This window comes from Larimichthys crocea, chromosome IV, assembly GCF_000972845.2.
Source record: "Larimichthys crocea isolate SSNF chromosome IV, L_crocea_2.0, whole genome shotgun sequence".
Lineage (NCBI taxonomy): Eukaryota > Metazoa > Chordata > Actinopteri > Sciaenidae > Larimichthys > Larimichthys crocea.
The window spans coordinates 539,729-552,281 of record NC_040014.1 but is presented as its reverse complement, the minus strand read 5'-3'; the positions used below and the strand labels follow the sequence as shown (position 1 = coordinate 552,281).

At 37.3% G+C, this 12,553-nt stretch overlaps 1 protein-coding gene across 2 annotated transcripts; it reads left to right on the top strand.

Moving 5' to 3' along the window:
* Positions 1-3,689: 3,689 nt before the first annotated feature.
* Positions 3,690-8,853, top strand: paqr3b (progestin and adipoQ receptor family member IIIb). Of its 2 annotated transcripts, none has more exons than XM_019259536.2 (7): positions 3,690-3,890; positions 4,240-4,483; positions 4,987-5,149; positions 5,903-6,058; positions 6,145-6,342; positions 6,529-6,619; positions 7,856-8,853. In XM_019259536.2, exons 2-7 carry the CDS (start codon positions 4,287-4,289, stop codon positions 7,996-7,998), a joined length of 948 nt encoding a protein of 315 aa, XP_019115081.1. In that variant the 5' UTR covers positions 3,690-3,890; positions 4,240-4,286; the 3' UTR covers positions 7,999-8,853. The 2 variants fall into 2 exon arrangements, with proteins under 2 accessions (XP_019115081.1, XP_027134476.1); XM_027278675.1 differs by lacking the exon at positions 3,690-3,890 and adding an exon at positions 4,032-4,104.
* Positions 8,854-12,553: the final 3,700 nt, after the last annotated feature.

Here is a 12,553-nt window from a genome sequence, read left to right as displayed (position 1 = left end):
GCAGCAGCAGCAATCACATCAGGACACGACTTCCCTCAGGATTTTTCAAATTAAACCCATTCACTAACTAAATCAAAAATGTTTTTAATCTTTAATGCCAGGGCAGATGCTACAGTAAATCAACCTAAAAATATATAAAAATTTAAATAAAACGGCGCTTTAAAATGGTTTATAAGCATGCAGAGAAATAAGAAATATGGTAATATCAATGGTAGTATAGGATAATACAGAAAATAACAAGAACAGGTCTATCACAATTTAACAGTAGGTAAGGTCAGGTACAGTGGTGTGGTGCATGGGTCAGTCTGTATTTGTTGTACCCACTTCTTAATCCCCCCTGATGCTCATCATTCACAGTGTTCTCTGAGCTGAAGTTTTGTTTCATCAGATGGCAAAGACACACTTCATGAGTATCCTTTGCTGGATGCTGAGCTTTAAATGAAACAAAGAGCATACATTAAGAGTACATCCACTTCTCAAGGCACAACTACACCACTGGTCAGGTAGTACATGAATTAAATGAAACTAACTAAATGAAACTAACTAAATGAAATACATATATTTGCGACTGGGGACAGTATAACTTATATTTCAGAATCAGATAGTTATAAATATATTTATAAAGTGCAGAGAAACAGAATAATTATAATAAAGAAAACATGAATCCATCTTATGCAAACAGAGAAAAGTTATTTCATGTATGTATGTATTTTATGTTGCAAAATACAGGAAACTAAGAAAGAAGGGTTAAAACATATGTTATTTAATCTGATTTTACTCATATGAGGGCTCTGACTCTATTATGCTTTTATTTTGAAGGCAAAATGATTTATCTTCCTGTGTTGTTGACGCTATCTTGGACTTTATTTGAGCTGCCAGAGCAGCTGTTATAAATAGTGAATGACAAAAGATCACAAAAGCATAAAGAATGATAGGCTGATGGCTCAGATATTTTAAAATAACTACTAAGGAAATATCTGACCCATAAATATTTTGTACTTTAAACAGAAGTGAGAGGGGCCATTTTCCTCCATTGAAACAACACATCTTTTTTCTGGGTATTTCGAATGAGTGGGTGCCATGATTTGAGATTTAATAAAAGTTTGCCTCTCAGTCGATGAACTATTCAACAGTGGCTTATTACAATACATTTATCAGTGACTCATAAATAACTCTCCCAACAATATACCGTGTAATTTACTGTGGTGTCTTTTTTTCTTTTCAGTATAATCAAGTGCATCATGTTTCTGTAAATCTATTGCAGATGGAAAGCAGCATTGAACAGGCTAACGCCCTTGGTATGTCAGAGTGATTTACTGCATTGCATGAAATCAAACTTACTCCAGAGAAAAGATTGGCCTTTCCAAGCATGTTTCTTCAACACCAGAACATGACCATGTTATCAAAAACACACTTTATCATGTCACAAATATTTACATATATATATAATCTTCTTTTATGGTGTTGTAATTATATGTTCCATTGTGTCTGCAGGGATGCAATGTTCCGAATTCCAACTGCTTGTTGCTTCCAAGTAGGTTTAATTTCATCTTTTAAGCCGTATGAAGTCATGACAGTAAACAGCTCAAATAATTACATACCAGAGTCAGTGCGTCAGCTAGTTGCATCTCGTCTTTCTAAACTTGTGCTAGCCAGGGATCCTGCTCAGATATTTTATGAATCATTGTGATTACATAATCTGGGCTTTATTGAGGTGTAGTTGGAGACAAGACAAACACTTTTGGTGCATGTCCCTGCTCTTTCTTCTCTTTTTTAAATAAAGACAAAATGTAATGTTTAAAACAGCCACAGAGTGAAAACAAAGGAGACAACCAAGTTATTAACACAGCAGTTTTAATGTCATGATAATGATTTACACTGTGTGCAAAATGAATAAAATGTAGATCTAAGATCTAATATAGTTTTCAATCCTGTCTCACCAACAATATTGGAACAAGTTGATAAAGAATATACATGAGAAAATGTCAGTGTGGAATAAAATACCTTAAAACTACTTTAAGGAAACTGAAGGTAAAGACTAAATAGTTGTCTGCTGAAGCTGCAGGTGGATGGATACCTGTGTACCAGAAGAAAGACTGGTCTTGTCATCCTGTCTAAAGAGACTGATGTCAGAAAGGAAGGTTCAGCCGATGTTCTGCTTTGACCTTGGTTGAAAAACAAAGCAGAGATGATGTTTCTTCATATCACTGCTGATGCATGTTTGAACACTGTGTGACCACAGTCAATCCCTTGATGAAAGCCAAAACAGATGGCATTGTTTAGGGTGTCATCACAAGTCAGGCTTATTAAATAAAAAGCACTTATACAGTCAGTAAACAATCTGCATTGTAATTAAACTGTCACCAAAAGCAAGGATGGGATTTTCATGTCAGCTTTGGTGGAGATATCTACAGAGAAATGCTCAAACCACCACAATGAAAGATACTTTAGAACATGTAATGTTTGTATAGAGAGGACTGTAATCATTTGATACATTAATTGTAGAATAAATGTAGAATTAAATAGATATTTTGTACGGAGCCCTTAAAGTTCCAAAGGGTACTATTTTTTTGTGTGTGCACAAAATAATTTACTATACTTTCTAATGCATTTCTAAGGGCTTCAGATGCACACAGCCACTATATAATGGATATAACTCAGCTAATCAAGTTTTATTTTCCCCGCGGAAATATCACATCATAAGCTGTACTAGCTGTACTATCAAAACAAAATCTTTATGTCTTAATCTGAACTTTTTTTTCTCCATTCTTTCTTTTGAGCTTTATCAATTCAAACTTTTTGCTTAATGGTAGAGCCAATTATTGCAAAGTTTATTTATTTTCAGTCTTGAACAAAGCCAGCTTGCAGGAGGAACCCAACATGAAAGACATCATAAAATTGCTTAAACATTGCAATGGGCAACCAAATTGCTCCAGCATTCAACTTCAACTTTATTTATTTATACAGCCCCTTTCATACAGAATTGTAGCCAAAAGAGCTTCATAGAGCAAAGTAGAAACAGAAATAGACAAAAACTAACAGTTCTTAAGGTAAGAGAGCAGTTGCATGAAAACCTAGAGATTAGAAGAAGAGTAAAAAGCATAAAACTACAACAATAAAACAAATAAGAAGAAAAGTTAAGACCTATAGGGTAAAAAGCATAGTTCAAGAACAGTTGCAGTAAAAGTAGATAAGACCTGTCAGTAAATAAGCACCAGAGATAAACAGGTAGTGATCAGGACATAAAAACTCAATGAATGGCCAGGCACCTTAGGTAAAAGGCAGACTAAAAAGGTATGTCTTAAATTGTTGTAAAAAAAAATATCTACAGGTGCAGTCCCTCAGATCCATAGGCAGGCTGTTCCAGAGATGGGGGCTGCAGTAGCTAACAGCGTTACTGTAATGCCACTGAATTGAGTGGCATCTCCACTTAATGTAATTGACACTTGACCAACGTGAACATCTCAGTGAAGAGACACACTGTGTGCCTTTTTTGCATCATGAAAAATTGTCCAATTGTCCCCAATAGTGTCTATTTCAACATCTTTATTTTAGTTACCTTTTATTTATTTATTTATTTATTTATTTATTTATTTATTTATTTATTTATTTTAATTGAGACTTAGAGGCTTCTGCAGGATTGTTTCCAAGTAGAATAAATGGCCACAGGTGCAGTTCTCCACGTTGACCAGTCGGTGGCAGCAACGTACCGTTTCATTGTTTACTATCACCATTGAAAAGAAGAAGATTTTGACAGATATCCAGTAGCTCTCTATATTTATGTTTCTCTATTTTTAATAAAATGTGTGTTTTTAACGCAATGTTAAGCTAGATGGGCATTCGGAGATGGCTGAACTGCCTAGACGAGCACATCGACAGTCGGACTAATGGTGAGCTTTGTAACGCTGGATGGCTGAAACAATGATTGTTGTCAAGGTTAGCATTGACGTTAGCTTGCTGACATGGCTCGACCTACAGTCTGTTTCTCTGTTTTGAAAAATTTCATCTCAAAGGGAAACAGATAACAGCGTTGCCATGGTGAGGTTGTGGTAAATAAATGCTTGTGAGAGGATGAAGGGGTCGTTAGCTTGAGCTAGTTTACCTGTAAATAACAGGCTTCATTCACACTGGCAGCTACGTGTCAGCATTGTTTTCTCTGTTTTGTCACTTAACTCGTTTTAAAAGGAGCTAAATGAACTCCCCACATTAACTTTTCACTTTTCCTCTATCCACACTCAGCCTTAACCTCCCCCAGCTGGCCTTGTACCTGAGGAGCTGAGGACAGGATGCTGCTGAAGATGCCCCAGAAGCTGCTGAAGACTGCCCACTACATAGAGCTGGGCAGCTACCAGCACTGGCCGGTGTTGATACCCCAGAGGATCAGACTGTACACCTACGAACAAATCCCCCTCTTTCTCAAAGAAAACCCCTACATCACGGACGGCTACAGGGCTCACCTGCCCTCCAAACTCTGCCTGAGGAGGTGGGATTAATAATAATAATAAGTTTAATTTATAATGCACTTTACATTTGAATCAAATCTCAAAGTGCTACAATACACACGCAAGGTATATGCACACAAAGCAACAGAGAAAAAAACAAAACAAAAAAACAGATAAATCACAACAGAAGAAATCATGTCAAATACGATAGGATGTGGAAAAAAAGGAAAGTTTTAAGTCCTTTTTTTAAAACTTTCAAGAGTCTGAGATGATCTGAGATGGTCAGGGAGGGCGTTCCAAAGGCGGGGTGCAGTGGCACAGAAGGCTCTGTCGCCCATGGTGCTGAGTTTGGTCCTCGGGCAGAAGAGATTGTTTGAGTTTTTGGAGCGGAGGGATCGTGTGGGGGTTTGAGGGATAAGCAGTTTTATTCTTTTCTTTTTTTTCTTATTAGTTCTATTCTCAATTCTACAGGATTGTAGAATATGAACACGATACAGGTGCGTTTAACGCTTTGACGTATCTTATTCCGTCTTTTCTTTTGCAGTATCTTCATCCTGTCCAATGAGACGGTGAATATCTGGAGCCACCTTCTCGGCTTCCTGCTCTTCTTCTCTCTGGGGGTCAACGACCTCTCCTCAGTACTGCCAGCCTCCGGAGCGAACAGAGAGGACTATGTCATCTACGCTATAGGACTGTTCTGCTTCCAGGTAAGACACAAGTGTGAGTGTGTGTGAAGATCTTCCGGAGAAGTTAATGACATTACACAGAGTCTTGTACCCTTGTCGAGACATGAAACCGAGTGTTGTCGAGCAAGAGTATCGCTGATCTGAAGCATTAGTTTATTCTCAGCATCTTCACTAGCTGAGTATTTGTACTGTATGTGTGTATGATAATGTAAGCAGTGTCCTGTGTCGCAGTATATTTTCTAACAAATTGATTGATGGAGGTTCACGTTTCCTGCCACAGGTGCAATCAGTCCACCTCTACCTACCCAGGTGTGTAAGCTGTGTTTAGGTGTAACTGTTGTAAACGTCGGACACAAGCGTGTTGTATTATAAAGAGCTCCAAACGGAGCGGTAGTTCAGAGTCCCCACTGCCAGCTGATGAATTGTTCACTGTAGAGACCGTGTTTAATTGTTTGTGTGTTAGCTGTGCACAGTTTGTGTTGTAGGTTGTGTAGCAGCTGATGCGATGCCTTTGGAAACTTAGCGAGAGTCCCATTTACGCTGAGTATAAAATATAGTATACGTTACCCTCCCACCCTCCTCCAAAAAAAACCTTTCTCTTTCCACAGAAGTCCATGTTGTGAGTATCTGGATTGTGCTGACAAATCATTATTTCCTGTGATAAATGTCTGTATTATAGTTGCAGAGGGATTTTGTTTGTTTAAAGATTTATTCAAAGAAAGCAACAATGACATGTCTGTAACGGTTCTGTGTGTATGTATGTGTTCATCCCAGGTGTGCATGTTGTGTTCGGTGGGGTATCATCTGTTCTCGTGCCACCGTTCAGAGAAGACTTGCCGTCGCTGGCTGTCGCTTGACTACGCAGGCATCTCTGTTGGCATCCTGGGCTGTTATGTACCTGGGATCTTCTATGCTTTCTACTGTAATGCTGTAAGTGTGAAGAGCTCACGTTGGTTGATTTTGACAAACTGATGCTCAAGTTATGATTAACCGCTTACTCTCTGTCCGTCTTGCAGTTTTGGCGACAGGTCTACCTGCTGACAGTGCTGTCCCTGATCCTGGCCGTCTTCTGTGCTCAGGTCCACCCTCGTTACCTCAGCAACGACTGGCGACGGATACGGATGACGATCTTCTGCTGTGTGGCTGGAATCAGTGTGATTCCTGCGTGCCACTGGGTCTGGCTCAATGGAGGATTCACCTCTGATGTTGTCCAGGTCAGAAAATACAGTAATATTAGAGAATAAGAAAGGTGAACTGGTCATAGTTTTGTTTTTATTTTAACTCCCAACTACTGATTTCAGTGTAGATCAGCTAAAACTATAAGTTTCACTCGTGAATTTCAGCTCTTACTTCTCCTAAATGTATGTTCCGTCATTTAAACAGTGTTGTTCTTTGTGCAGCTGTTCCTGCCTCGTGTGATGGTGATGTACCTGATAGCTGGATCTGCCTTCCTATTCTACGTTACCAAGATCCCTGAGCGTTACTTCCCTGGTGAGTCCTTCTCCTCTGACTGTGTGTGTGTGGGGCCTGAAGTGGAGAGCTGTAGTGTCAAATCAACTGAACAAAGAAAAAAATCTGTATTTTACATTACCATATGAGAATTGTTTAAGGTTTAAGACTAAGCTGCTTTGTAGTAATAACCTATGTACCACCACTAGAGGTCAGCATTTCTGAGGCATAATCTTTTTCAGACCTTGTCAAACGAATGTAAAAACTTGAAAAAGTTCAAATCTTTCACCATGTATTACTTTATGAAGGCAACACTACTATGTGGCACTACATAAGTGTCAAAATACTGCCACTGTGTGATTACACTGAAACATCTAACTCAATTCTTTTTTTAAATGTAGAAAATCTGACAAATACAAGGTAGTGGACAGTTTGTCCGTTATTATGAATTGATGAGTCAACTGAGGCCAAAGTCACAGAATAATAATAATAATAATAATAATAATAATAATAATAATAATAATCCTATTTTATAAGCCCAGCTCTAAAAAAACTCTGGGTAAAATGTTAATAATAAAAACAGAATGCACTGATTTGCAAATCCGGCCTATATGCAATTAAATACAATACAAAGACAAGATATTCATCCAGACTGTTAAAATGTTTGTTCTTTTTGTAAATATGCAGTCATTCTGAATTTGTTGGCTGCAACACATTCCAGAAAAGGTGAGACAGGATCAACTAAAGAGTGGAAAGTTGCGCAACGCTCAAAAATAATTGGTGGTGGTCTGATTGGGTACGAAAAGAGCGTCCTTCAGAAGCTCTGTTGTTCACAGGCAAGGATCGAGCAAGGTTCACCACTTTGTGAAAAATTCACAATTGTAAGAAATGTACAAGACTTCATCATCAAGTCCATAATGTGGTTAAAAGATTAACATTAATATTAATACTGGCTCTGTTCTATTCAAGTGTCCGAGTAAATCATGACAGGGAGCAGTGTAGTATAAGAAAGAAGGATAGAGTGGTGTATAATTACTTTAAGGTCCTTTTATTGGACATTTAACTTTTCTATAAAAACATATCTGTGAATATATATAACATATTATAAAAATGACGTCAGCTCTTGCTGTTCTGGAGCATCACATGATCTTTGTCAGCAGTTGTCAAAGACCTTCATATGAGCTGAAAAGGATGGAAATCTGTTTTCATTCTCTTGTATGAGAATGAACAAAATAATATGTAACACTATTTAGTGCGTTTCCTCCTCTCCTCTTCTAGGCCAGCTGAACTACCTGGGAGCCAGTCACCAAGTGTGGCACATACTGGTGGTGGTGATGTTTTACTGGTGGCATCAGACAGCTGTACACATAATGCACTTCAGGCACAGCCAGGCGTGCCCGAGCCGGACCAGCAGCAGCTAAGTTAAACCGATAGATAATGTTATGAGGAGCCAATCAGTTGTAGGCTAATAATTGTATGTAGATATCGGTTAAATGCACTATGTTCATTTTCTTCTTCTTACCAGTTAGTTGCTGCCTAAAGTTCTTTCGACCACTAACTACCAGCAGCTTCTGACTTAGCTGCTAAGATGTGAAAATGAGTTTGATGGTAGCTTTTAGTTTTCACTGAGCCGTCGGTCGCTGTTTAACTGCTTGTACCCTGGCCAGCTGTTAAAGGCCAGTATTTTCTCTAAGTCTCCTGTCTCCGTGCAGTGGAAGCACTGTAAATTTTAAAATCCCTGAACTGATGTCAAAAGTGTAGCTGCACCACAGTTATTCCCCCTGATGGACAGAAAATTATTCTTGATGTTGCACCATAATCGTTAGGATCAATGCATGAATTTATTTATAGGAACAGACGGAAACAGAAGTTGGGTGTTTTTAATTGCTGATCATGTTATATCATGGTTGGTTTAGATTCTTTTGTACAGAAGTTTTGAAAATCTATCTATCTAAATCTTTTGACTCAAACATAATTTAGCCCGTGTGAACAATTACTTTTCAGCATCTAATTTTGTTTTTATGTATCAGTTCCTACATGATTAGACTGTATGAGATGTCTTGATGTCTATGGGAGAAACAATGTCTCAACGCCTGGAGTATTTTAAGCTTTCGAACAAATATTTAAAGGTCAATCAACGGTCGATCTGCAAGATCTAAGGTGCAGAACTGAACAAAATGTGGGAACATTAGGCTGCGTTACATTGTTTTCTTGTTGTGTCTTTTTCTTTAGTCTGTACTGTATTCAGCTTTGGAACAAATAAGACGATTTGAATAGCTGAAAGATGTTTAAATCCCAAAGCAATAGAGTTAATCAAAATGTTACACAATCATACCCATTGCTTTAATTATTACTTGGTTTAATCCTTTCAGTAAACAGGACGGGTCATCACAAGACAAGAAGCGATGACGGAAGCCTGACTTGTCAGTCTACGTTGCATTATTTTGGGTTCTTATTTGTTGATTAGTTCTCTTAACTTGCCCATTTTGACTTTCACTCGTAGAACAGAGGTAGTACGGGAGTCACTTCCAATGAGGCCATATCAACAGTGCTCTGTTTATATATGGGGTTATTAACCCAAATGACAAAACTTTTATTCTATAAACTGCTGGGTGTCTTTTTTTTGGAAAACTTGTATTTTGTTTTTGGCAATTTGGATGTAATGACCCTTGAACGATAGCGTGAGTTGTACGATAAAGACAACAAAATCACATTTTTGCTGACAGTTCAGCAAGATGTAGCACTTGACCGTATCAGCCAGAGGGATCATGAATCGAAGTGGTGTCACCTCTACTATCACAATGGCCTGGTCTTCGTTCATCGTTGTTATTGTCAGTTTGATGCTATTGTTTAAATGAGGCCAGTGTAAAGTTTCACAGCTAACATAAGCTGTAAGTTTTCGACAGTAGTCTTTGGGTCGGCTACATATTTCGATCTTGCGTGTTATGTTTTGTGTTTTTGTTTCACGTCATATGATTTCTACTTCATTTGCCTTATTATTTTTGAGTATTTCTACTGAGTTCACACTTACTGTTACACTGGTTTTTGTCAAGAAACATAAATCAGAATAGAAACAATCTCTGCTGTTACACCACAAGGCCGTGTGTGTTTTTGTCTTTTTTTAAATGTAGTAATGTAACAACTTTTAGTTGAGAGCACGGTACAGGTGTTTTTATTTTTTAACATGACCCTCATTATCATGAACTGCCTGATCTGTTTTTTGAATGAACTCATGATTGTTTTATCCTGTGTCTGGGTTTTTCTTGAATATCATTTGTATGATGAAGCACTGGCACTGACTTACGAGATGTATGATATTTATTTCAGTGCCTATGTGAAAATATATTTTTGAAACGTTTTGAATGAATAAACAATGCTGGAAAATAAAATGTTGTTGAGTCTTGAGAAAAGAAGAAGTGCTTGTTTGTCTTTATGCAAAGTCAGTCTCCCATCATCATGATGCATTACTCAATCATAAATTATAAATACACACTTGCATCACTTCAAAATGATGTCATACTGTATGCTAATAAAAACTATATAACCTACTAATAAAAAGCAATAACAGCAAAGTGAATAAATACTTAAAAGTTCATGTGTTCTGTACAAAACATCTGTCTGTGTAGACAGCAGCACTGACATGAACATCTGTGGACTTCTCAGTGTGGATGCTTGATTGGATGGAACGTCTCCAGGTGAGGATTGTATGGTTGCTATGTTTTGTCTCCAGGTGCATCATTTGTACAGGTGCATTGTTCAAACATAGAAAACTTTCTTTCAGTCAGAAAAGTACGACTCTGTGCGACTTTTGGCTGTTACTCTGTGATTTCTGCGAGAAAAAGACACCAACCAGCGATTTATTTGCCCCTGAAGCACTGCTCAAGAGCTCCTGTCACTGGTAAAAGGACATTCATCATGGAAGATGTGAGAATTTAAAATTTTTAAATCCATGTTGTTTTTTTAAATGTATTTTACTGTTAAGATTGAATCACCATTTTGTAATTTTGTGTAAATTAATCTGATATTTGTTAATACCAAGTTTGAACAAGATAACCAAAACAATAGCACTTAATACAAAAACAGATTTAATCTTTGCTATTTTAATGGCTGATATGCTCTTAATATACTCAAAATTCACTTTATTTATTTATTTTTATTTTATTTAGGCTGTTTATTTATTTGAACCTTTGGGATATTTTTTCATTTATGAGTGTTTTATCGCTCAAAATGTGACACGCTGTGAATTTTCCTAGAACAAGTACCGACTATGATATGATGGCGACCTGACAAACTGTTTTCAATAATTAAGGGTCATCATTGGAATAGAAGATATCAATCAGCAAGATGACTTAAAATTGTTTTTTTTTAAATGAAGTCTGGCGTAAATTTCGCTCTGTAAATGTATCTGTATATGTCGACTGTACAGTATGTAGACAATAATTCAAGTCATGTTACACTGTCATAGATTTAGCTGCTGAGACAAAAGTTGTTATTCACAGGGTTTATGATGTGAGGCTTTGACATTTAATCTGACTGACAACATGATGCAGATATCCATCAGAAACTTTAAACAACCTAATCCTTCATATATTAATTTAACTGAAATATGAAAATAGAAGTAACCCTGAAGTGCTGCTTTTCAAGCAAATTATCACAGTGTTTGTATAAACTCCTTTGAGACGATAAAACAGCTGTTTGCATATTGCACAGTCATGTCTGGATGTGGCCCACAGTCATCACATTTTTAACACAAAACTGACATTTACATTCAGTGAGCTCAGCAGGTTGAAGGGACTAACACATGTATTTAGTGTTTAGTTAAATAAAGTTGTGTTGAACTGAGTAGAGTCCATTCTTAAACTGTGTGTTCATCATTACAGCAGCGTGGTGTGCCTGCTGCCCTGCAGGACCACGACTACTGGAGAAGAGAGCCTAGCACCAGCCAGGTAACACACATGACTTTTGATGTGTTTTTTTTTTTTTTTGAACATTTAATAGCTAATTATTTTAAATGATTATAACTGCAATTGTACATACTATCTGTGAATATATGCAGGCTACATGGTATAAAATGTTTATGTAGGATTGTGTCATATTTGTGACAATCATGACATGACAAGTTACCGTGTGACACATGCTGAAAGTTTGAAACCATCCGCCTTGTCAAAAAGATGTTTAGTAAGCTACCGAGTGTAGACACTGAAACTGTCTGTCTGTGTGTGAGTGTGAAACAGAGCATTCATCCTCAAAATGAAAATGTGGACTTCTTTTGTCCAAGATTCAGACAGTGTGACTGTTGTAATCATCCAGATGTTTGTTGAAGGACTTTGTGTCACTTTAGAGTTCAGATTGTTTGCTGTATGTGTTGTGGTGCATTCAGAGTCATTTCTCTGATCAAACACAATGGATAACAGGGTTGGAATATGTTTATTATGATGTTCATTATATAATTACCACATGGAAGTTGTCTATTAGTTCAATTTGATGAATTTCACTTTATTTAGACTTCATATTTTTGTGCTTTTTTGTATATAATTTGTTTAGTTGGCAGATTGTTTGTTCAGTTTATTTAAAGGTCCAGTGTGTCAGATTTTGGGGTCTCCATTGACAGATTATGGTAGAAAAGGACTATATTATATATAACTATGTTTTTATTAATGTATAATCACCTGGTATCAACCAAAGTTTTACTGTGGAAGTCAGTGGAGATATTAGATAATAGACAGTTCTCCCCCCCGATAAAGACACTCGGATCCTGACACATCTCATCTCGTGATCAATTTAGTCAGTCTTTGATCGCCTAAACGACAGCCGCACTCATTGAGTGTGTTCATTCGGTAATTGTGGGATAGCTGCTGTAGCTCTTGCTGTTGTTGGAGACTAATTCCAAATTTCAAATTATTTCAACCTGGCCCGAAGTGTCCCCCTATTGATTTTGACTCCTTCTATACTCAGTTTAATTTTAGTCAGAGCAGA